At 44.1% G+C, this 24,840-nt stretch overlaps 1 protein-coding gene across 1 annotated transcript; it reads left to right on the plus strand.

Moving 5' to 3' along the window:
• The first annotated feature begins 1,115 nt into the window (after positions 1–1,115).
• Positions 1,116–23,226, plus strand: LOC120388893 (butyrophilin subfamily 3 member A1-like). Its single transcript, XM_039511010.1, has 10 exons — positions 1,116–1,182; positions 4,372–4,734; positions 6,158–6,442; positions 14,248–14,349; positions 15,478–15,534; positions 17,382–17,408; positions 19,168–19,194; positions 20,470–20,490; positions 20,618–20,644; positions 22,605–23,226. Exons 1-10 carry the CDS (start codon positions 1,116–1,118, stop codon positions 23,210–23,212), a joined length of 1,584 nt encoding a protein of 527 aa, XP_039366944.1. The 3' UTR covers positions 23,213–23,226.
• Positions 23,227–24,840: the final 1,614 nt, after the last annotated feature.

Raw genomic sequence — 24,840 nt, forward strand, 5'->3', positions numbered from 1 at the left:
CCAGTACTTACTGCAGCTGGGTGGATGTATTAACATTGATGGGCTGAGCCCTTTCTTTCTGCCACACACACAGATCATTGGCAGGATTACCCACAGCAGCAGGGACTTGGCTTTAACACCTCCTGGAGATGCAAAGGGTAGTTCCCTCCCCCACACCACAGCTCTTGTTTCAAGCTGTCAGTAGACATGGGCAGACACTTATCCTTTGCTCTGGGGCTGGGCTGCTGAGGGATAACAGAAAGTGCTTTCTGTTGGGCAGCCAAAGTTCAGTCTCCGTGCCGGGGGGCTGGGAGCAATGTGCAGAGAACATGCTCAGCTCTGGAGAGGAGGGGAATACTTCATGTACCTCTGGTGACATAGGAAGTGGCACTGGGGAGGCATAAGGGAGATTTCTTTGGAGGGAGGGTCCCCCACAATGAAGGGGCTTGCTAAAGAGAAATAAAGTACCAATGGAGGAGGCAGTCCCTGGCTCTCTAGAAGGCTCAAGAATTACAACAATAAGGCTTAACGACTAAAACAAAAAACCCCAAGGGTTCTGGAGGGGTTATAAATCCTTCAGCTTCAGTGTGTGAGCCTGGCTGTAACTGATGGGGGCTGGGAATAAAGCTCTTTAATAGTCACCTTATCCCATAACTACTTACTGCAGGGTTTCATGCAGCTTCCAGCACCTGGTGTTGGCCAGCATCAGAGATGGGATATTGGAGTAGATGGGCTCCTGGGTCCATTTCACTGCAGGGATTTATACACTCACATATGAAGAGCTCATGTGACCCCCTCTGCACTCTTGATAGAATGTGTTTTCTATTGTTTTTGTTGGGACTTATTGCTTTCAATGGGGCAGAAGCTGTTATTTCCATGAAGTCCCTTGTGCCAGTTACAGTCCCTTCTGGGTAAAATTGAGAAAACCCTGAACAGCATAGTTGGGACAATCCCCTCTCCAGTCTCTGGTGAAATGCTGGTTTCTGATTGTAGAGTCTGAATAAACCATGTTGAGTCAGACAGACATACTGGGCACGGGACCTGCTGCTTCCCTCATATGGTATCGCCGTAGTGGGGTCTTATTTTCACTGCTCTTTCCCTTTCAGGACCCTGCCAGATGAATCCCACCTACCCTGATGGCTCCACGACAGCTCTGTGCAGACTTCCTGGGAATTCTTCTCCTGGTGACCCATTCTGTTTCAGGTAAAACCACTTTAAATCCACTTTCCTCCTTTAACTTATTTATTTGGGCTTTCACAAACTAGAATCATAAAAAGCGCCCCTCCATTGCCCTGGACACCCTGGGAAATGGATTTAAAAATACCCTTAAGTAAATTAATGTCAGCACTAAGTGCTGTCAGCATCAAGTGAAATAACCCAGAAACAACATAACTTGAGCAAGAACTGTCCAATCTCCACATACAATCCCTACCAGTGTCCCTCAACACCAGTACCCTGCTCCCATGGGGTGGGATTTGGAGACCCTGGGGTCTTAGGCCCCATGAACTTCCTGACAGAGTGGGATGTTTCAGAAAGGGGCAATTCTGGAGAAGGGAAGGGCAGGGATGGAATTAAATGACAAGATGGGTAAATGGAAATGTATACATCTAGGAACAAAGACCGCAGGCTATATCTAGAGGATGGGGGACTCTATTGTGGGAGCAAAGACTCTGAAAAAGATTCAGTGTTCTTGGTCGACAATAAGCTGAAACATGAGCTTTAAGTGTTATGCTGTGGCCAAAAAGGTCTAATGTGATCTTTGGATTCATAAACAGAGGTCTGTCGAGTTGGAGTGGAGAGGTTCATTATCTCTGTTATTGGCACTGGTGTAATCACTCTAGAATACTGTATTGTTGTAGCTGGGTCAGTCTCAGGATACAGGAGAGACAAGGTGGATGAGGTTATGTCTTTTAGTAAACATATGAGGAGCGGCTGAGGAAACTGGGGTTATTTAGTCTGCAGAAGAGAAGAGTGAGGGGAGATTTGACAGCAGGCTTCAACTACCTGAAGGGGGGCGGTCCAGAGAGGGTGGATCTGGGCTGTTCTCAGAAATGGCAGATGACAGAACAAGGAGCTGTGGTCTCAAGCTGCAGTGGGGGATGTCTAGGTTGGATATTAGGAAACACTATTTCACTAGGAGGGTGGTGAAGCACTGGAATGGGTTACCTAGGGAGGTGGTGAAATCTCCATCTTTAGAGGTTTTTAAAGCCCAGCTTGACAAAGCCGTGGCTGGGATGATTTAGTTGTTGTTGGTCCTACTTTGAGCAAGGGATTGGACTAGATGACCTCCTGAGGTCTCTTCCAATCCTAATATTCTATGATTCTAGACCAACTTTTGTTGGTGAGAGAAACAAGCTTAAGAAGAGCTCAGTATAAGCTCGGAAGCTTGCCTCTCTCACCCACAGAAGCTGGTCCAATAAAAGATATTACCTCACCCACCTTGTCTCTCTCAAATCCTGTGTCCATTTCTGGTGTGCAGTTCAAGAAGGATGTTGATAAATTGGAGAGAGTTCAGAGAAGAACCATAAGATGATTAAAGAACTGCCTTATAGTGATGGACTCAATTAACTCAGTCTTTTGCTCTTAACAAAGAGAAGGTTACAGGATAACTTGATTAGTCTGTAAGTATCTGCAGGGGAACAACTATTTAATAAAGGGCTCTTCAGTCACATAGATTCATAGATCCCAAGGCCAGAAGGGACCACTTTGGTCATCTAGTTTGACCTCCAGTATAGCACAGGCCATTGATTGAAAAGGCCATTATAAAATTTTTGCCTCTTCATTCTGCAAGGCAGAAGCAGTCCTGCAAACATCTGGGGACAAGAGACTCATGTCTGAGCAGCAGACATAGCATTGTCAATGCGAGGTTAGATCCTGTAGCTTTTCCACTCTGAGTGGCCTTTCAGAGAGGTGATCCCACTGTGCTTCTATTTGCAAAGGGCATTTGATTCTTTAGGTAACAACACACTCTAGGGTCAACTGCTGGCAGTAGGGATTGAACTGAGACTTTGGGTTCTGAAACCATGAGCCACTATTGCCTGAGCTAAGGGACACTCTACTGATAGCTGAGGCTTCAGTAGTCTCATCCACTTCTGGCCCCAGCACCACTAGAGAGGGCACACACTAGCACACACTAGCACACACCAGCATTTCCACCAGTATAACAGCTCACTCAGGGATATGGGAAAACCACCTCCCTAAGCAAAGTAAGTTACACAAACCTAAGCACTGCTGTGGACATTGCTATGTAGGCAAGAGAAGGTCTCCCACCGACATAGCTGCTGCCACTCAGGGAAGTGGAGCAATTATGCCGATGGGAAAGCTCTCTCCTTTGGCATGAGGCTCTGCCCCTTGGATTAAGTGAGAATGCACAAGCCTTAGTATGAGTCGGGTTTCACAGCACAAATTCTTCCACTGACAACTGCAATGGCGATAGAGGGAAATGATGGTGTCTGGGTGAAAAGAGGCAGCAGGGTTAGTCTTCATCCACCAGTCTTGTTAATTGGTTCTTTTGGATCTCATAAACTGGGTAGGGACAGGTCACAGACACTAATGTGATAGACAGGAAAATTAATCATAGATTTTACAGAGAGTTGTCCTGGATCAGATCAGATCAACAGCAGAGATATTCATACACAGCAGCAAGTGAGAGCACATCGTTATGTATGTCTGGAAATAGCCAAAAATATTCACTAAATATTCACTCCTCCAGAAGAATGTGTGACCAAGGGAGTAAAAAGGGGTTATGAATTAGAGCAGGCCAACATCTTTTGGCAAATAGCTTAGTCACCAAGAAGGTAGATTTGGGTTGACCCAAATTATTCCAGAATTCTGTTTGGGCCAAAAAAAATTAAAAAGTTGAAATGTTTTGTTTCAATATTTTCAAATGAAAGGTTTCATTTTTTTATTTCAAAGATATTTTGTTTAGAAAGTTAGCTACATTTCTTTTTTTTAAAAAGAGAAAACCTCTCAAAATGTGTAAATACCACCAAAAATCAAAACAAAATGAAAAACAAAGCAAAAACCCTAAACAAACAGATTTTTTAATTTAACCACCCAACCACAAAACTCAGTTCATTCCACTCTATTGTTAATACCTGATGGAATATTCATACTCATATTTATAGATTGGGGTCAGCTGAATGTCTCTGAGCACTTACATTTCTGAGGTTACCAGACGAAGTGGCTGAGTGGTTATGGTGATGTACTGATAATCAATTGTGTTCTGCTTGTGTGTCTAATTCCCACCCTTGTTGTAACTGGATATCTTCATTTTGATCACAAAGGTCTCCTACGGCCTTGGATTCTATGAACATTTAATTTTTGGTGAATACCTCTCCTTCCATGAACAGAATATCCCTTTCACTCCACTCTTGGGAATGTTTCTTTCAGAGAAATTCTCCCTGTCTGGATCACCCTACCCCGTTGTAGGGATTGTTGGGCAGGATGTGGTGTTACCCTGCCAGCTGTCACCCAGGACTTGGCCGGTAGACACAGAAGTGCTGTGGTCAAAAATTGAAGGGACACACAGTGAAGCTGGATATGTAAACGTACATCAGTACAAAAATCAGTCTAACCTGGACATCTCAGGAGACAACTACCAGAGACGGACAGAGATGTTCCAACAGGAATTTAGGAATGGGAATGTATCACTGAAGCTCAAGAGGCTCCATGTTACAGATGCTGGGACATATATCTGTTTTGTGAAGTCTCCTACATGGAGTCACGAAGCCAACACTGAGCTACAGATTGCAGGTGAGATATTTCAGGGTCAGCTTATTTGGAAATCAGGGGGTCTGTGCCATACCGCAGTACATTGCAGACTGGTGGGGGACTGTCTCCTGCCCTGCCCTGTAACCTGGGGTGCCTTGCAATGCCTTGCTGTTGTAACCTACAACTTGGACTGCTCACAACCAGCCAGCTGCATCCAGGCTACTCCCCTATATGTTTGTGTAACTGAAACCTGCCAGTCACACCTTGGGTCTCACCAGCCTGGGTTGTACCAAAGGGTGACCCCAACAGACTCTCAGTCACCAATTGCCTCCAGATATGTATGTCCTGCACTGTCCAGCCCTGTCCCAGACAGTCCAATGGCTGTTTTTCTTTGCCTTCTTAGGTGCAATGCCAGAGACAGGCAGGGAGAGAAAGGGAGGTGTCTTGAGAATGTTTGCCCCTTCTTTTTACAGTTTCAGTCCCCCACTTCCTTCTTGATAACTTTGTTTACTGCTTAAATGAAAATTAAGGCAGACTTACACTCCTTTCTTCAAGACAAGTCTGTTTGAGCAGTTTGGTGCTACATGAGTTTTGAACATACACTCTTCACATTCTAATGGGAAATCTTAGAACTGCACATGTAACGTTGCCACACATCTTTTATCAGAGTAAAACTGACCTGCAAATTATGTGTTTTTAAATGATACCTTACAAAGCAGACCTTGTACAAAGATTATTACATAGCATATAAGGTGTGCATACAGGAGCGTATTTTGTCATAGAGTTTAAGATCCTTCTCTGCAACAGCAACAGCTCCTCCAGGGATAAAACCAGTCCCAGTACTAATTAATCCCAATGTCCAAACATGGTGCTAAGGGGCACTGTGCTGCACGGAATGGAGTGAATGACTCAGTAAAGTTTGCTGTTCCCTATGAGCACTGACCCCAGTGCAGTCTTTGGAGCAATGTGCTGCAGAAGGTGTTGCCTTTTTCATGAAACTTGTCCCCACCACTTTGGGAATTCAGGGGTGTGCCCAGTGAAATAAGTGCAGAGATACAGGCTGGGTTAGCGTGCTGCACCTTCTGACTTATATTGAAGTGTAGTGTTGCAGTGTGGCTTTTCAGCATGCATTGTATTTCCGCTCCAGAAGTGGTTGCACTTGAGCAATGGATGATCTTTGAATATGTAATGGTTTACATTGGTAAAGGCCTTTTTGATTGTTGAGGCTAACGTGTTACAGATATGTAAAAATATTGATTGATTTTCTACTCCATCATCTTACCACTTGTCAGGATGAAAATTCAAGCATCATGATATAAAGAAGCCATCTTTCTTAGCCAGCCCTTTCTAGACCAACCACTGGAGATGGCTGGACACACACTTTCTCCGTGGGTTACAGAGTTATTTACTAGTCAGCAGTAGAGTGTTGGTTATCAAGAATTAATTTTTTAATCTCTGTCTGCAGCTGTCGCCCCAGTGTTCATTGACGTGCTGGGTCCCCACGGCCAGGGGATTGGGCTGGCCTGCAGATCCACAGGATGGTTCCCCAAACCTGAACTCCACTGGGTTGGAAACAAAGGGCAGAATCTGGAGCTGGAGTCCAAGACTGGAATGACTCAGGACAATGAAAGTCTATATAACGTTCTGGGCCATGTCACTGTCCCAAGGGGAGAGGCCCCAGCAGAGATTATCTGTGTAGTGCAGAATGGCCTATTGAAGACAGAGCGAGAATCTGCCATTCATCTCTCAAGTGAGTTACTCTCATCCCAGGGAGAGGGGTATAAAAGAGACGAGGGGGCCTAACTCATTTGGAACTTGCACCTCAGCTACTGTCTATTTCAGGTAGCTTAGGAAGAAAAACAGTGGACAATTTTCTCCCTTTTGTTGCTGCTGCCCCTGGTGGTGCAGGTTTCTGTAATGTGGACACCTAAGCTGTAAGAACTGGACTGCGATCCACCAACTAAATGCACAAGAGACCACTAAAGAGCCATCCAGTGGTAGCAACCTTAGTTCGTTACAGCACTTGGCTTGATTGAAGATAGCTACTGAGAGTTAAAAGGCTCCATATCTTGTTCCCTGACCCCCCTGGAACAAGCACTTTAGAGGTATAAGGCTCCTCTCTACAGTCTTTGGCATCACCCAGGCCTCTTATTCCCCAGATTGTTTAGAAAATTCTGCTTCTGTTGCTGTTGCTGAACAGCGTCACCACCAATGACAGCAGCTGATAACGGGAGAGCTTTTAGGGGACCAGAAATGGTCTCACTGGGATCTCTATGGGGCAGTCTCTGTGGGGCTGGATCTGAAAAGTGCGGGATGGAAAACAGAATTAGACCCCATCTTATCCTTCCACTGGGGCCAGTGCAGGATGGTCTCCGATAGTGTATTCTCCAGGGACTGTCCAGTGAATTTCACTATGCCACCAGTTATAGGGGCTGTACCATCACTTTTCTTGGGAGACTCTTCCAGTTTCCCCTCCCTATGCCAGCACAGTAATGTCTCTAAATTTTGTTAAATCATGCAGTGCCTAATCGGAATTGAAACTGGATCCCTTCCCCAAAATCAGGCAGAGCCCAGAATTTACTCATTGTCTCACACACTCTCTGTGTGTGCAATAGTTCTGGACAATAAATAAGGTTGTGTTACTCTCTGCCTGACATGAGTGTCCCTAAAAGCCAGGGGGAGACTCTTTAGTTAACTCCAGTTAACATGTTTAGGTTTTTTTTTTCTTTTATTGACACAAAGACAGTAGATATTCATCATTCTTTCCACTGTCCACAGGGAATCTGTAACACAGATTCATGGTGGGGTTCTGACCAACTCAACTGTAATAATCAGTTGTTGCCATGCTTCTGTTTGGAAAGACATTTTTGGGGCCTGCAGTGAGGGGTGTGGCATAGGGTTATGTCTACATTTGAGGTTGGAGGTGTGATTCCTGCCACATAGACATATCTGTAGTAGCTCTGCACAAGCAGTGCTAAGAACAGCAATGTAGCCGGGGTAGCAATTACAGCAGCTGAGGCTAGACACCCAAGTACCAACCCATCCAGATCCCCTGTGTACATACTCAGAGCAGCCGGCACAAGCAGCCACGCATGCTACCCAGCCATGCTGGTATTTTTAGCACACTAGCTCAAGCAGAGTTAGCGGGGACACATCTACGTGAGCTGAAAATCATATAGTCCTTTTGTTCCAAGCAGCAACACTGGTCTATATTTGGCTTTCAATATACAAACAGAAAAATGTGACTTTTTAAATTTCACATAGCAGAAATCACCTGACAAATGAAGGAGAAATTTAAGTCTCCCTGACAGATTGCAGAGTGTGCCACTCACTCTGCGATAGACGTAGCATCACAGAATCATAGAAATATAGGGCTCAGGGCCGGTGCAAGGATGTTTCATGCCCTAGGCGAAACTTCCACCTTGCACCCCCCCCCTCAGCCCCCTGAGGTGCTCCCCCCTCTCCTGCAGCAGCTCCCCCCTCTGCCATGAGGCGCCCCCCTTGTGGCAGCTCCCCACCCCCACCCTCTGCCCTGAGGCACCCCACCCAGCTCACCCCTGCCCCGCTTCCTCCCCGAGCACGCCATTGCTGCTTCACTTCTCCCACCTCCCAGGCTTGCGGTACCAATTTGCTTAGGTGCCGCAAGCCTGGGAGGCAGGAGAAGTGAAGCAGCCACAGCATGCTCAGGGAGGAGGCGGGGCAGGGGTAAGCTGGGGCAGGGAGTACCCCTGCATGCCGCCCCCCCCTTACTTGCTGCAAGCGGCCCTCTCTGTGCTCCCCTGACCCATCTCCCTCTGCCTAAATGCCGGTGGCGACTGGGGCGGCCAAAGATCCAGCCTCCGTGGTCGCTACTGAAGAAAATGGTGCCGCCCAAATCCTAGCTCCTTAGGCGACTGCCTAGGTCGCCTAAATGGTTGCACTGGCCCTGATAGGGCTGGAAGGTACCTTGAGAAGTCATCAAGTCCAGCCCCTGCACTGATGCAGGACCAAGTAAATCTAAACCATCCCTGACAGGTGTTTATCCAACTTGTTTGTAAACTCAAATTCAATTTGTGATCCACTGTAATCCCCGGATCCTTTTCAGCAGTACTGCCACCTAGCCAATTATTTCCCATTTTGTTGTTGTGCATTTATTTTTTTTCTTCCTAAGTGACGCACTTTGCATTTATCTTTATTGAATTTCATCTTGTTGAATTCAGAGAAATTCTCGTTTATCAACGTTGTTTTGAACTCTAATCTTGTCTTCCCAAGGGCTTGCAACTCCTCCAAGCTTGGTATCAAATGCAAATATTACAAGCATATTCTCCACTCTGTTATCCAAGTCATTAATGAAAATATTGAAAAGTACTAGACCCAGCACTAATCCCTGGGGGACCCCAATAGATACAACCTCCCAGTTTGACAGTGTGTTGTGTATTTGGTTGTCATGGTTTTTGGTTCCTATGGCAACTGAGTTAGATTATTAGGGGATAGCCCGGCTGGCTTCGGCCGGTTGGGTGAGCTCTGTATCTGTAAATAAAATGGTAGTTTTGTTAGCTGTCTGCTCTCTGGCCTCAAGTGATTCCTTCCTAAACCGACTGCCCCCAAGGATACAAGTGGCGACGAGGGATGGGATTCCAGTGCTGCTCCAGTAACAGAAGGAAGTAGAAGACAAGGTAAAGAACAAACAAAGAAAAATACTGCTTGTTTGCACTGACTGTGAAAGTGAAACTAAAATCATGGCTACTCTGACCAGGCCACTGGAACCTTTTGATGAGAATATAGAGCAGTGGCATGTGTATACTGAGCGTTTTGAGGTTTTTGTCATTGCAAATGACATTACAGAAGCGAAGAAGGTGCCAATATTCTTAAGTGTTGTAGGGACTAAAACCTACTCCCTGCTACGCAGCTTACTACACCCTGTTAAGTCTGAGACTAAACCTTACAGTGACATTGTGGAAATCCTGGGGTCCCATTTTTCCCCAAAACCACTGGTAATTGCTGAAAAATATAGGTTCCACAAAAGAGACCAAAAAGAAGATGAAACAGTTGTACAATTTGTAGCAATTTTAAAAAAACTAGCAGAACACTGTGAATTTAAAGAGATGTTAAATGATGCCCTGCGTGACAGGTTAGTGTGTGGCCTCTACAGTGAAGCTGTATGGAAGCGCCTACTGACAGAGGCTCAGCTTACATTACAGAAGGCTGTGGATATTGCTGTCTCCATGGAATTGGCTACAAGGGAGGCGCAATACATCGGTGCATCCCCTAGGGTGCAAAAAGTGTCACAAGAACTGACCCACAAAACTGTGTGGAGTCAAGAATGTTACCGCTGTGGTAAGCCGGGTCACCAGGCATCAGAATGCTGGTGTAAGGACCTGGTGTGTCGACATTGTGGCAAAAAGGGACACATTGAGTGTGCCTGTAAACAAAAGAAAAAGAGGCCTGTGGTCTGGCCGACAAAAAGAGGAACCCTGCATACCCTAGAGCAGACCCAGGATAATCAAGGTGACACCTCATCGCAAGAGGAAGTGCCACTGCATGTTTTGTCTTTGGCAGTGGGCTCACATGAATACTGGGTAACCCCGTTGTTGGATGGCAAACCTGTACGCATGGAACTGGACACCGGTGCAGCTGTCTCACTGGTATCCGAGACTGTGTATAAAGAAAAGCTACAGCATCTTCCGCTGAAGGCAACAAAAACTGTTCTGAAGACGTATACGGGAGAAGCTGTGCCCATGTTGGGCACTATTGATGTTAAGGTGGAGCTCAATGGACAGGCTGCTAAATTCCCACTGTTTGTGATGAGAGGTCTTAATAGGTTGGTCTTGGCTTGGGAAGATTCAACAGAACTGGGCAGAAGTGCACCGGATGACTAAAGAAGAAACCAGTCTAACCCCTATACTAACGAAATATGCTGATGTTTTTGGAGATGATTTGGGAAGTATGAAGGGAATCACTGTGACATTGAACATTAAACCTGACAGTTCACCAAAATATCTGAAAGCCCGAACTGTGCCATATGCCATCAGGCCAAAAGTTGAAGCAGACCTGGAGCGCATGGTCACCAATGGAGTCCTAATACCAGTTACCCATAGCTCATGGGCCACTCCTATCATTCCAATAGTGTAGAAAGATGGCTCTCTCTGGATTTGCGGTGATTTTAAAGTCACTGTCAACCCAGTGTTGTGTGCAGAGCAATACCCGCTTCCCCGCATCGATGACCTCTTCGCAGGCCGGGCTGGGGGACAAAAGTTCAGTAAGATTGATCTGAGTCAAGCATATTTACAGATGCACATCGATGAAAAGTCCCAAGAGCTGTTGACTATTGTGACTCATAAGGGGCTTTATCGATACTGTCGCCTACCCTTCGGAATAACGTCTGCTCCTGACCTGTTCCAGAGGGCTATGGACCAGATCTTGTGTGGCTTGTCAGGAGTTCAGTGCTATCTGGATGATATCCTGGTCACTGGAAGAAATGAAGAGGATCACTTAAAGAATTTAGAGGCTACCCTACAAAGACTGGAAGAGTATGGCCTACGAGTTCGCAAAGACAAGTGTGAATTCTTCAAGCCCTCTGTTGAATATTTGGGACACATAATTGATTCTGCAGGTCTTCATAAGGCCCCTGCAAAAGTTAAAGCTATTGTGGAGGCTCCCCCACCTCGAAATTTAAGCCAGCTGTGCTCGTTTCTAGGACTACTGAACTATTATGGAAAGTTCATCTCACAGTTAGCTACACTGCTAAAACCACTTCATGAGCTCCTTGGGCAGAACAAGGCCTGGAAATGGACTGAAGCCTGTGATGTTGCATTTAACAAAGCTAAGGATGCATTGCTAAATTCTGAAGTTCTAATGCACTTTGATCCATCCTTACCCCTACAATTGGCCTGCGATACCTCCCTTTATGGAGTGGGAGCAGTCGTGTCACACATTATGCCTTCGGGAGAAGAGAGACCTATTGCTTTTGCTTCACGCACTCTAAGCAAAGCAGAAACTAACTATGCCCAAATCGAACGTGAGGCATTAGGAATTGTTTTTGGAATTTGGAAGTTTCATCAGTACCTGTTTGGGTGAAAGTTTACTCTTCTCACAGACCATCGACCTCTGACGTCAATTTTTGGACCCTACACAGGCATTCCCCCATTAGCTGCTAGTCGTATGCAATGTTGGGCATTGTTACTTTCATCACACACATATGAAATCAAATATCGGAAATCCACTCTGCACGGCAATGCAGATGGCCTCTCAAGGTTGCCTTTGCCGGTCAAACATCAAGATAGTGCCCAAAAGGAAATCTTCTACTTTGAACAGGTAGAGAATACACCCATCACTGCTACTCAGATAAAGAAGGCAACTCGCGTTGACCCAGTATTGTTATGGACCTGGTGATGTATGGAAAATCTCGACAAACCTCTCCGGTTTCACCTGACCTTGTTACCTACATGTCCAGGAGGACGGAGTTATCGGTCCAATCTGGTTGTTTGTTGTGGGGGAGACGTTTCATTATTCCACCACCACTGAGATCACAGATGTTAGAACAGCTACATTCTGGTCACTGTGGAATAGTGCGCATAAAGGAAATTGCACAAAGCTATTTTTGGTGGCCTGGATTGGACAGTGCTATTGAAGAGAAGGCAAAAGCTTGTATGTCATGTCAGGGTGTGAGGAATGCACCCCAGTGGGCACCCCTACACCCATGGGACTGGCCTGAAAACCCGTGGCAACATATTCACGTTGACTTTGCTGGCCCCCTTGAAGGAAGCATGTTCTTGGTGGCAGTAGATGCCCATTCTAAATGGCCAGAAGTCTCTATAATGCAGTCCACTACTGCAGAGAGTACTATCCAAAAACTTCGAGGACTCTTTAGTCATTTTGGTCTGCCAGAACAACTTGTGAGTGACAACGGACCGCAGTTCGTCTCTCAGGAGTTTCAAATTTTTATGAAGGCAAATGGGAAACACCGCATCACGTCAGCACCATATCATCCATCCACCAACGGATTAGCTGAAAGATTTGTGCAGACAATGAAAAATGCTTTGAAATCAGCAAGGGGACAACACTCCATTCAAAAGCGTCTGGATACCTTCTTACTTTCCTACAGAAACACACCTCATCCTACGACCCAGGCATCCCCGGCCTTTCTAATGATGGGACGACAGCTGCGCACTTGCTTTGATCTGCTGAAACCTTCTGAACCCTGACAAATTGTGCAACATCAGCAGCAATATCAAGTCATCAGATGGGCACCCAGAGCAAAAGACCGAACCTTTAGCCCGGGACAGCCAGTTTGGGCTCGGAATTATACTTCCAGAGCTAAATGGGTCCCTGCCACAATCATCACTCAAACAGGACCTGTTTCCTACACAGTCCGGACTGCAGCGAATCTTACCTGGCGGCGACATGTAGATCAGCTGTTGCCAGGTCATGCCAGTCCTCAGGACACATCTGCAGTTGAGGGGTCTGACTTCACTTCTTCTGGTGAGACACCAAATCACGAATTACCTGTTCCTGACCGTTCTCCTCCATTACTGCCGGTGGCTGAGATACCCCTTTGCCCAGCATGAGCTGATACCACCTCCTCACCTGTTCGTGCTGCGGACCCTGAGCCCATGGTACTTTCGGGTGCAACAACACCAGAAGTTCGCCGTAATCCACCTAGAGACAGAAAGCCTCCTCATCGGCTGGATCTTTAGCTAGGGCGAAACCACGGTTATGGGGCAAAATAATCCCCAGGGTTTAGCCAGGAATGGAGGCAGTCTACCCTCCTTCTCTAGTCTAGTGTGTGTTTTATTTAGGGGATGTTCTTATTAGAGGAGGAGGAATATGTTGTGTATTTGATTGTCATGGGTTTTGGTTCCTATGGCAACTGAGTTAGATTATTAGGGGATAGCCCGGCTGGCTTCGGCCGGTTGGGTGAGCTCTGTATCTGTAAATAAAATGGTAGTTTTGTTAGCTGTCTGCTCTCTGGCCTCAAGTGATTTCTTCCTAAACCGACTGCCCCCAAGGATATAACACAGTGATCCATTGATAACTACTCTTTGAGTATGGTCTTTCAACCAGTTGTGCACCCACCTTATAGTAATTTCATCTAGGCCACATTTTGCTAGTTTGTTTATGAGAATATCATGTGGGACTGTGTCAAAACCCTTATTAAATGAAGATATATATCACATCTACTGCTTCCCCCTATCCACAGGCTATTTTATACTCACTAATAGCACTGCCTCCTTCCATGTAAAGGTGGAACAGAGAAAGATAATTTTGTTAAGTTATTGAGGTGCCTAAAGATGTGGATAGATGTTCACTGGGATTTTCAAAAGGTATCTATCTGTCTAGGAACTTTTGAAAATCTCACTAGGTTCCTATCTGCATCTTTAGTCACCTTAATGCCCTTACAAATCTAGCTCAAAGAAAATAAAATCAGAACTTCTTCCCTACATACAGCACAGTCCTTAGGAATTGCTGGAGATCACTGAGCCATGACTGTACAGTCAAATAAGGTGGAAAATCTCATTCCTCCAGCTCTGGGATGGGACCGTGTTCCTTATACACTGTTATATCTTTGCTTCACAGATGACATTTTCCCACATACTTCTCCCTGGCTGTCTGCATTCTGGGTATCATTTATGCTACTTCTTCTTACTAATGGAGCCTGGGCATTTCGTGGCTATAAAGGTGATGATAATCTGTTATTTTTGTTTTTTTTTAAATCCCAGGCCCTGAGCGTTAGGCTAAGGACATAGGACTGACGGTCTTACAATTCACATAGTTTACCATGATTTTGTTTCAGAAGACAATCCTGCAAAAGATTCATTTGTGAAAACTAAAGATACCAGATTTAGAGAAAATATTTATCAGGAAAAATGGCAAAAAATTATTAGCATTGTGTATATCAGAGCCACCGGGGGGGGGAGGGAATGTGGGGCAATTTGCAGGATCCCCCATGAGAGTTTTTCGGGGCCCCCGGAGCGGGGTCCTTCACTTGCTCCGGGGGCCCCGGAAAACTCTCGCAGGGCTCGGGCCCCCGGAGCTTCTTCCACTCCGGGTTTTTGGGGCACTTCGGCGGCAGGTCCTGGAGCGGAAGAAGTCCCCGCCTCTGAAGACCCCAGGTCCCCTGAATCCTCTGGGCAGCCCTGGTGTCTATATCTAGATCTAGATATAAATAAATGGGGAGAACATTTATATTATATATATACAATTGTTCTCCCCAACACCATCATCTTTTGTTTCCATCTTGTCTTATGTTGTAAACTGTAAGCTCTGTGCAACAAGGACCCGATTTTGATATATGTTTGTATAGGACTGAACATACTGCAGTCCCAGTCCTTTGCCTCTCAGAATGTCTGTTGTTAAATCTATCCCAGAGGAGCTCCCTTCCATCTAGGTCATGTTGTGCTGCCCTAGTCTGATACTGATGAGTGTGGAGATTGTCTCAGACTTGTGGCCTGTGAAAGCTTTGGAGGAGCTGGACTTCCTCAGGTTTAACTGGCTGGGGTTTCAATACCAGCTCTGGGAAGGTCTGGCTCCTTTGCCATGTTTATTTTCAGAGGCTCAGCAGTTCCATTTACAGGTGAAACATAGTGATCCTCAAGCAGTGGTCGAGCTGGCCCAGTAACCTGTATCTGCCAGAGACCATTACTTCTCACCTTCTGTGCTAAGGATCACAGGCACTTGGCTATGTATTGATCCTTGAATCTTGGACTTTGATAGTCCAAAACCTCATGTTATTTTATTGATCAAACTCCCTATAACTTCAGACAGCTTTTGTATCACCAATGACATGTTTAATTCTTAATCTTTTAGAGAAGCAAAAGATTTCTCAGAAGAAACGTTGTGAAAAGGAAGCTCTATTATCTCTAGGTATGTTCCTTGCATTATTTTTGTTGTTGTTGTTGTATTTTCTTTAGACTGCTGGGGTGGATTGAGGTGTGGAATGGAACAGGGCATAAAACATAAACTGGTTAAGTAAATTAAATTAACTAGTTACTTATACTAGATTTCTTGTTGCCCTTGATACCCTGTTGATTAGCTAATGCTCAGGCTGGGGATTTATTGATAATATATAAGTTTAATGATCAAGAATTGAATTGGGAGAATTACAATTAAGAGTATTGCAAGCAGTTCCTCCCACCCCCATATCACCCCTGGGCATCAGAGCATGGCATTGCAAGCATCTTCACCTCCAGCACCCTTGCTGATTGCTTCTTAAGGCCCACTTCTGTGCACATCAGGACCTCTGGCTAAGTCACATATACTCTGGATCCCTTCTGGGTAAGAAAAGTCCAAAACGGTTCTGTTGATAAATTGTATACTCAATAGCTTGACCACACTTGTGTTTGGTATGAAATATACTCAAGAGACCAAACAACCAAAGTCAGTCAAAAGTAAATGATAGCACAGTACAGGAAGAAAGGCTCAATACAATACCAGTTTCTGGGAGACTGTCTCATGCATGTTGTACATTCACCTTACTCAGAAGATGTTTCCAAAGTTACACATTTCAGCTAGTATTTATTGGATGATTTTTCAAGTTACAAAAATGTGTACACATCACTAAAATCCAGCCCACCAGTTCACCCCAGTTCCTTAACTTCTTGTTCTGTACCTTTCCTTATCTTTGCTTTGGATACAAGCATTCCAGGTACTGGTCCATGAAGGTACCTCCCCAGCTTGTACCAGGACAAAACATTAATGTACTTTGACAATTTTTCTGTTTTCTAATGCCAAGGCTGTGTTAAAGATCGATAGATAGATAGATAGATAGATAGATAGATAGATAGATAGACAATATAATAATGTTATATTGATATTATGTGTGCAATACATATTAATATATTTGGTGTGTATAATACATACTAATATTGTGATATCAATATATTAGCCTGTCATATACTGATGAACATTTCTCAGCCCCTCTGAACTACCTTTTAAGTCTCTCTGGCTCTGGGATAGAGCCCTGACTCCCAGGCTCTTTCCCACAGCCTCAGCCCCTCTTCAGCCCCTGTGTCAAGATCCCAACCTTGCTCCCTGGAGTTCCTCCTGCAAACTGGGTTGTCTCAGCCCTTTTCCAAGACCCAGGCATTCCAGGCTGCCACCTGACCCCAATTAACCCTGCCTTCTCTGGCTAAGATGCAGTTAATTATGGTACAAGTGGGGCTGATTGAACATGGCTGGCTAACCCCAGGCCTCTTGTCCCTTAAGGAGCAGGCTACCCTGTTACATGAATATAAGGAATTACAGAGAGGGAATGGATTTGCCTGAGGTAACATAGCAATTCTGTGGCAGAGCTGGGAATAGAGTTCTGGAGACCTGGCTTCTTGTCCTGTTGTCTTAACTAAATAACCATCCTACCTATTCCTCCTGAAGGCTGGATGGGTGTCTTTAGTTATCCCATCACTGCCCTTCTGTAACTGGCTAAAGGGATTGCTGAGAAGCACCGTGAGATACTGTGTTTGGTGCAGGACTGGATGTGTGGCTTCCAGTGAGCTCTCAGTCCCCACTTTGCCATTCTGAGGAGCCACTGACTGGTCCCAGGAGTCCAGGCTACATGGCCAGCCTGTCCATGGATAACGCTGATACAGCACTGCTCCTCCCCAAGTTCCTGGTTCCTGGTTGGGAGAGGGGAGTGTTGTTATCTAACCTGTACAGGTATGTAATACAAAGCATAACAGAGAATGTGGCTAACTCTTTTCTCTCTCCTATTCCAGAGGCTCAGAAGAAGGAGTTGGAATCAGGTATTTTGATAAATCCCCTGGAAAAATTGTGTTTGTGTTTTCACATTATAATTAGATAGACAATTTCCCTCCTCTGTGTGTATGATCTTTAATCATCTCTGTGTGCATTTCCCAATCCCTCAGAAATAGGAATATAGAGCAGAACAAGCATCAGCTAAGTCTTCTGTGATATTCTCAGCAATGTTTAGTGATTGTAGTGTTTGTGGGAAGGAGGGATGTAAAGCGTTAGCTAATGCCACATACAGGGCAGGCTAGGGCTGGGCAAGCTTCTTCCAGGATGGTCTATGAATACACCTCAGTTCTGACACAGTGTTATTCCTTTTCTGCACACCTCTCTCATCTCTACAAATGTACCTCACTCCTGTTTAGCAAGGTGGTGTACTGAAAAGTGTTAAAACTGGGATCTATCACTTTAAATTCTCAGAGAGCTTCCTCCACCTGCTTAGAGGCAGTGGGCTCTGTAGGGATTGGGAAGTGTGTGATCTGAGTCTTTCAGCACTCAGTGTGCAGACAGATAAGCAAAGTGGGGTGAGTTGGGTCTCACTGCCATAAGAAGCATCCTGCTTTGTCTTTGGTTTGGTGTGTTATTCCGAATTGCAAGAAATAAGGTTAGTATTAACTGGCAGCAGGAGTATTTTATGTTTTTATCTATTTTCTCTGTTTGTATGCAGTGAAACATAGCAGAGAAACTGACCTCATTCTCATCACAAGTTTTCGCCTGTCTGCAGGCAGGACAATAAAAAGCCCATTGAATTTAAAGTGATAGATTGCAATTTTAACATGATTTTCAGTGCATCACAAACAAAGTTCCGTATTAGTTCATTCCTGGACTCCCCTCCATCCCTCCCAGCTCTGTCAAGGAACCCTACCCCCGATTGCTGATATCTCCGGGCCCAGAGTGCTAAACAGAGACTACGAATCATACCAAACTGTGCATTCACTTTTGCTAAATGCTCTATAAAGAGATGCACTATAGTCACTCTTCACAAGTAAATCAAGACATTCAGTGTGAAACCTAAAGGTGAGTGGTAAGTTCAGGAACCCACAAAAGCACTCAATAGCCAAGCTCCTTCAAACAAGCCCTTGTAGTTTCACAATGTTACAGTGTTGTTGTGACCGTGTTGGTCCTAGGATATGAGAAAGACAAGGTGGGTGAGGTGATATCTTTTAGAGCTCTGTGGAGCTTGAAAGCCTCTCTCTGTCTCCAGGGATGGCTCCAGGCCCCAGCACGGCAAGCCGCGGAGGGTGCTCTTCCAGTCGCCGCGAAGGCGGCAGGCAGGTTTCCTTTGGTGGCTTGCCTGCGGAGGGTCCACTGGTCCTGTGGCTTCGGACCTCCCTCAGGCACTCCCGAAGGTAGCCTGCCTGCCGTGCTTGGGGCGGCAAAACCCCTAGAGCCGCCCCGTCTGTCTCCAACAGAAGTCCGTTCAAGAACAATATTTCCTCACTCCCCTTGTCTCTCTCACAATGCTGCAAATCAGTCCCATAAAGGACATATAGCACTTTGTAGACATACAGAGTTCTTTCTTCATGTTACACATGGTGCCCCTGCTTTTGTTCATTAACAACAACAAATGGGATTCGCAAAATTATTTAGGTGTCTAACTCTTATTGATTTCAATGGCAGCGAGGCACCTATATACCTTTGTGGACCTCACCCAATGTATCTTTGGTTCTGAGATACATGACTGTGTGGTTCAAATTGCTCTAATCCAAATTCCACACACTGAGTTTGGGACGTGTTTCTTTCTTCTCTTCCCAGAACAGCATGATCGAAGCAAGAGGATTGGTAAGTGCATCTGTTGTCCCATTAGAGAGTCACTGAGCAGACTTTACCTGTGGCACATGGTGCTGAATAGCTACAGAAATGTCTGTGATACAAGCTTTGTGCTCTGCTCATGGGCCTGAGAACAGTGTGAGCCAAATCTGAGACAGCCAAAGCTAACCCTACCCCAGCATGAATGTTTTCTCCAGCAGACCTAGTGTTCCTAGCTCTCACACCTAGATAAATAGATGTCACATTGACTTCAGCATCAGACAATCAGTCACATTTTTGTGATGCCATAGAGAAGCGCTGGTGGTGTCCCTGTAGCTACAGGAATCTTTTCCCCATGTGTGGATATGAGAAAGGTTAACAGTCTCCTTACTTTCTTGTCAAGAGCAGATCCTGAATGAGAGCGCCATTCCTTTCCACGTTAATCTAAATCTTATTCAGCTAGAGCAGAAACACATCCTTTTAATGACCTCATGGATTACTAGTAGAGCTGAGTGAATAATTGATTTTTCATTTTGGTGGCCGAACCAAAAACTCTGACAAAAAACATTGTTTTTGTCAAACCCAAATGCAAATTTTTCAGTTTTTCTTGGGAAAATGAAAAATCAAAAAAAAAAATCAATGAAACATTTTGTTTAACCTGAAACATTATTTTCCCCAGGTTTTTTTGTTTGTTTGTTTTTGTTTGGATTGTTTAATTTTGGGGTGTTAATTAATGTTTTTATTTTGTTCTTTTTATATGAATTGAGCTAAATTTAAAAATATGAAACATCATTTTCAAACAAAAACATTTCATTTCCAAAATGTCAAGATAGAACATTTTTACTTTTGTGGAAAAAAAAACACCACCACCTTTTTTAGCTGAAACTATTAACCAAATTCCATGAAAATTAGCAAATAGTTCTGCTTGACCTGAAACTGCCTTTTTTGCTGAATAAACTATTTGTCTGAAGAATTTTGCCCAGCTCTAATTATCAGTAGTGGAGGAAAGGAATTTTCTTTAAACATATTTAACCTTGTGAGGTTCCTTTAATCTCCCTTTTTTAATGTTGACGGGATGAGTAAAGACCCAACATCACACAGAGAATACTAAATCCATCACTGGGAAATTAGCAGAGACCTCCAATCTCACAGCTGTTAAATGGGTTTCTTTCCCTCAGTGTCTGACTTGGACTTCTCTCCTGTTGCAGTGAGAGAATAGAAGAAACACGCTTAAAGAGATCACATGATTGTTGATCAGCCCAGCTCTGCATAATTTATAGGGAATAACACAATCTTTTTTCATTTCAGAGAGACTGACAGTGGAATTAGGTAAGATGATATGTTTCTATGTTGCATATCATGGACATGCAAATTCTAATCTACTCCAGAATGACATCACTTCTCTCTACAAATGTCCAGGCAATCCATAAACACATTCATTTTCCTTCCTTTGCAGATTTCAGGAAGGCTCGAAGCTACTTGGGTGAGTGGGACAGCACTGACAGGCAACAATGACTCTAGACTGGGGCTAGATGTGTCTGTTGATAAATTGTATAGTAACTGTTTGACCACATTTTGGGTCCTTATTTCATTATGAAATGTACTTAAGAGACCAAAATAACCAGTGTCAGTTAGGTTTATTAATATGGTACATAAAAAAGGTTCTATAAGATACCAGTGTCTCAAGAATGGTCCTATAAAGCAATGTTATGTTCACCTGATGCAGAAGGTGTGCTTCCCAAAGATACACCTCAAAAGCCATCCTTTTATACTCGATATGTTTACCAGTAAAAGGTACCATACACCGTTTGAAACTAGAGCCAACCAATTAGCTTTTATCTTGTTTTTCTGGTCCCATGATGCACCCTAATCTTTGTTCTGGGTACACGCATTCCAGGTTCTGAGGGGAATGAAGCCACCTTATAGGACTGTACCAGGATAAATAGGTTTGCAAGAGTTACATCCTTTCTATTGCTGTTTGGAACCAATTATATGTCCTGATACTGACAGTTTTCCTATTTAAGCCAAAGTTTACTTCAGCAAATGCAAGGTTTATGAGATACTTAGCATAAATTAACAGGATTTTAATAAAGATTCAGGCCCATTTGGGATTCACAACTTCTATATTAATGATTAATAATATGAATTTTTAAATGCATGGAATATATACTGTGAATAGTATTATCAGCACAATATATATGTGTGTGGTAGCCAGCATATATTAGTCAATACTGTGTAATGTACAAAAGCTGTAGCTTATTATTAGAGTTTGTGATGGGGTGAATTGATGGCCAGACCCACCCACTCCACAAACAGTAGGCACCTGATAGTCCAGATTTTGAAATACAACATATATTCCAAAATTAGGTATGGACAGACAAGCCACATGGAACCACTGTAGGGACAGGCAGGCGAGTGTGTGCATTGCAAGACATAAGACAGAAGTCTCATGAATGGTCTGTCCTTCACTAAGTATGATTACAAGTTACTTTTGCCCTGGTGAAAGGGGACTGAATTCTCTATTTCAATGTATTGACTTTGCCACAGATACCATGATAATCCAAATTTATGTACATCACCATAAATGCTGTGTGGCATAGGAGGCCTGTGGTATGCAGAAGGACAGATGGGATGATCTGGTGGTCCCTTCTGGCCTTAAACTCTATGACATTAGAGGTACAAGTTGAGCTGGGTGAAAATTTTTGGCAAATAGTAAATTTGCCAATAACATCATGTTTCAGAACACCAAAACTAATCATGAATTTGGGTCAAATTTGGCAAATAGTTTTTGGTGGAATAAAAATGTTTTGTTTTGTTTTTCAAAAAAGTTGAAATGGTTCTACCATTTCAAAATTAAAGTCTGACTTTTCATTTTGAAATGCTGTTTCACAATTTAGCCATATTTATTTTTGAAAAGAAAAAATGAAAAGCCAAAACCCATTTTTTTTCAAAAACAAAAAGCAAAATAAAAAAACCTGAAAATTTAACAAAACAAAATGGGGGGAGGGAGAAAAAAATGTTTCATGGTTTTCATTTTGTTTCCTTCTTGGCAGTTTTCAATCTGCAATTATTTGTTCTTGTTTGTTTTGGTTTTAGTTTCATTGAGAAATATGGAGAATATTCCATTTTAGTTCAAAACTAAGCAAAACAATTTTCCTGTTAACCCCCATACAGCAGAATTATTATTCACTCAGCTTTAAATATAAGTGCTGTTCTGAGCACAAACTTCTACACTGTGGGAAATTGCAGGCTATCCTTTGTCAGGGCCCTTTAATGGCCTGTCAGCAGCAAACCATCTCATTAGCCCTCCACATAGAGAACAATTGATCACCAGCCTCTTTATAACAACCCTTAACATATTTACAGACCCTTTTTCAGGTCTTCTTTTCTCAAGACTGGACATGCCCATGTTTTTTAACCTTTGCTTTGGTTTCTCTCCCCAGTTCCCATCACTCTGGATCCAGATTGTAAACACCCAGCACTGAAAGTGTCCGGGGATGGGAGAAGAGTCTGGCATGAACCTGAATCTCCAGAGCAGACCACCCCCTCTGGAGCCCTGATCGCAGTGGGGAGGGAGGGGTTAGTGCGTGGGAGGCAGTACTGGGAGGTGGAGGTGGGGGATGAACCAGACTGGGAGCTGGGGGTTCTGAGCGAGACTGTGAGGGACAGAGTGATAGCAGCACAATTAGAGAACCCCCCTGTGGAGGGGTGCTGGTCCCTGCGGAGATCTGAGGGGCTATATCACCCCAGGGAGGCAAACACTAAAATCCGGGAGTGGGATTTATGGCCGACAGTGATTGGGGTTTACCTGGATAGAGAAGCAGGGACAGTTTCATTTTATAACGTTAACGTCTTGGCTGATATTTTTGTGGTGCCTCTTGACAATTCAGAGAAAGTGTATCCATTCCTCAGGCCTGGTCACGCTGTGGGGAGAGACAAAGGGAAACCCCTCAGCATATGCTCCCTCAGAGACTGGGATTTCCCTACGAAATTATCAATGCAGACTGTTTGTCAGGATAGAGACAATGACCCATATTCCCTGTCATCCTGAGCTGACAAGATGAGAGAAGAGAAGAAATCAGGGCAGGATCATCCACAACTGAACAAAAGGCCAAAACAGGGATGGAAGAAATTACTAAATCTTGTGGCTTAAAATTTGACCATAAGAAACTCACTCCCAGGTTTAAAAAAAAAGATCATCCAAGGGAATGCACTTACCCCCACACTTACCCCACAGAGCTGTACCTTAGCAGGCCTATTGTGTGCTGTGAAATCATTGGAAATAGATTTTATTTTATTTTGTTATGTCCCAATCTCCCAAGAATCAGCAAACCTGGTAAAGCTATTAGCCCCAAACTGACATATTAGGGAAAACACCACAATGCTTATTGAGCCCAGTGGTCGGGGCACTCACCAGCTAAGGGGTTTATCTAGATTCCAGTCCTAGTGCCAATGACCATTCATTTAGTTATACAAAATGGAAGAGCTTCAACAGGAGAGACTGAGTAAGTCCTGAGCCAGAATATTGCATTGCCCACAGGTTAGGGTGTTCACATGAGTTGTGGGAGCCCTGACTTTAAGCCCCTGCTCCACTTCAGGCTGAGTGGAGAACTGAACCTGGTTCTCCCACATCCTGGGTGAAAGGGGATGGTGCTGTCTTCCTTTTTTTTTTCTTTTTGTGAGGAAGGGCTAGTCTGGCCTACGTGCTATGATGGCCAAGGGTCCCTCATTATTTGCAAACAACTGTTACCCTCAACCTGACAAACTCACTACACCTAGGGTGACCAGACAACAAATGTGAAGAATCGGGACAAAGGTGGGGGGTAATAGGAGCCTATGTAAGAAAAAGACCCCAAAATCGGGACTGTCCCTATAAAATCAGGACATCTGGTCACCCTACCTACACCAAACATGTCTTGCAGGATATTTGCCCATAAACAGTTACATGTGAGGTATCTACAGAAAGCTTGTAACTTGTCAAGACTCCTAATCATTGTGAGATATGTATACACATAATATTTAACTAACAGTGTATTTATATTGAAAGTTTGCTTTATGGACTCAAGTAAAACTAGTCACCAGGGGAAAATGTGTCTCAGTTATGGTTTATTGGGGCAGCAAGGAGTTGTCACCCGTCCCAGGTTAGGCAGTGATGCAATGAAAGGCTCAGTTGTGTAACCTTGCTCTATCCCAAGACTTCCAATGGAAAACCATCAGTGACAACTGCACACAATCAAAACCACTTGGAAATTAAAAAAAGAACATTGCAGCAAACAGAAGTTTGCTCTTTCTGTGAATAGAGATAAAAGCAGGTTTCAGAATAGCAGAGTGGGGAGAGGCTCTCTGTATCCATTCAGTGAGGAAACATCTTGAGTAGGGTGGTGTTCTCATGAACAACTGGAGCCTGGCTCCTCTGCAGTCCTACAATCAGCTCTACAACAGACTGAAGTTGGGGCCGGGGAAGCCTACTATATTACACAGGAAAGATAACTATTAATAAGTGTAGGCCCTAGCTGGTATTTTAATATTTTGTTTTTTATTGTAACCATTTTTTCCCATCACCTCTGTTTCTAGTAGAACCTCTAGCCTTTCTTAAATAAACCTACTTCTGTTTTATTCCGAGTGTTGTGGGTTATATAAGAGTGGAGTATTAAGGTAAAACTTAGGTACGCTGCCTCT

Source organism: Mauremys reevesii, linkage group 22 (genome assembly GCF_016161935.1).
Source record: "Mauremys reevesii isolate NIE-2019 linkage group 22, ASM1616193v1, whole genome shotgun sequence".
NCBI classification, from domain to species: Eukaryota; Metazoa; Chordata; order Testudines; family Geoemydidae; genus Mauremys; species Mauremys reevesii.

What these genes read in the sequence shown, in the direction of transcription:
- LOC120388893 (XM_039511010.1), top strand. Translation starts at nt 1,116, where the DNA reads ATGGCTCCACGACAGCTCTGTGCAGACTTCCTGGGAATTCTTCTCCTG. An exon ending in GGTGACCCATTCTGTTTCAG is followed by an intron (nt 1,183 to 4,371) that starts GTAAAACCACTT and finishes TGTTTCTTTCAG; the next exon opens with AGAAATTCTCCCTGTCTGGA. An exon ending in ATCTGCCATTCATCTCTCAA is followed by an intron (nt 6,443 to 14,247) that starts GTGAGTTACTCT and finishes TTTGCTTCACAG; the next exon opens with ATGACATTTTCCCACATACT.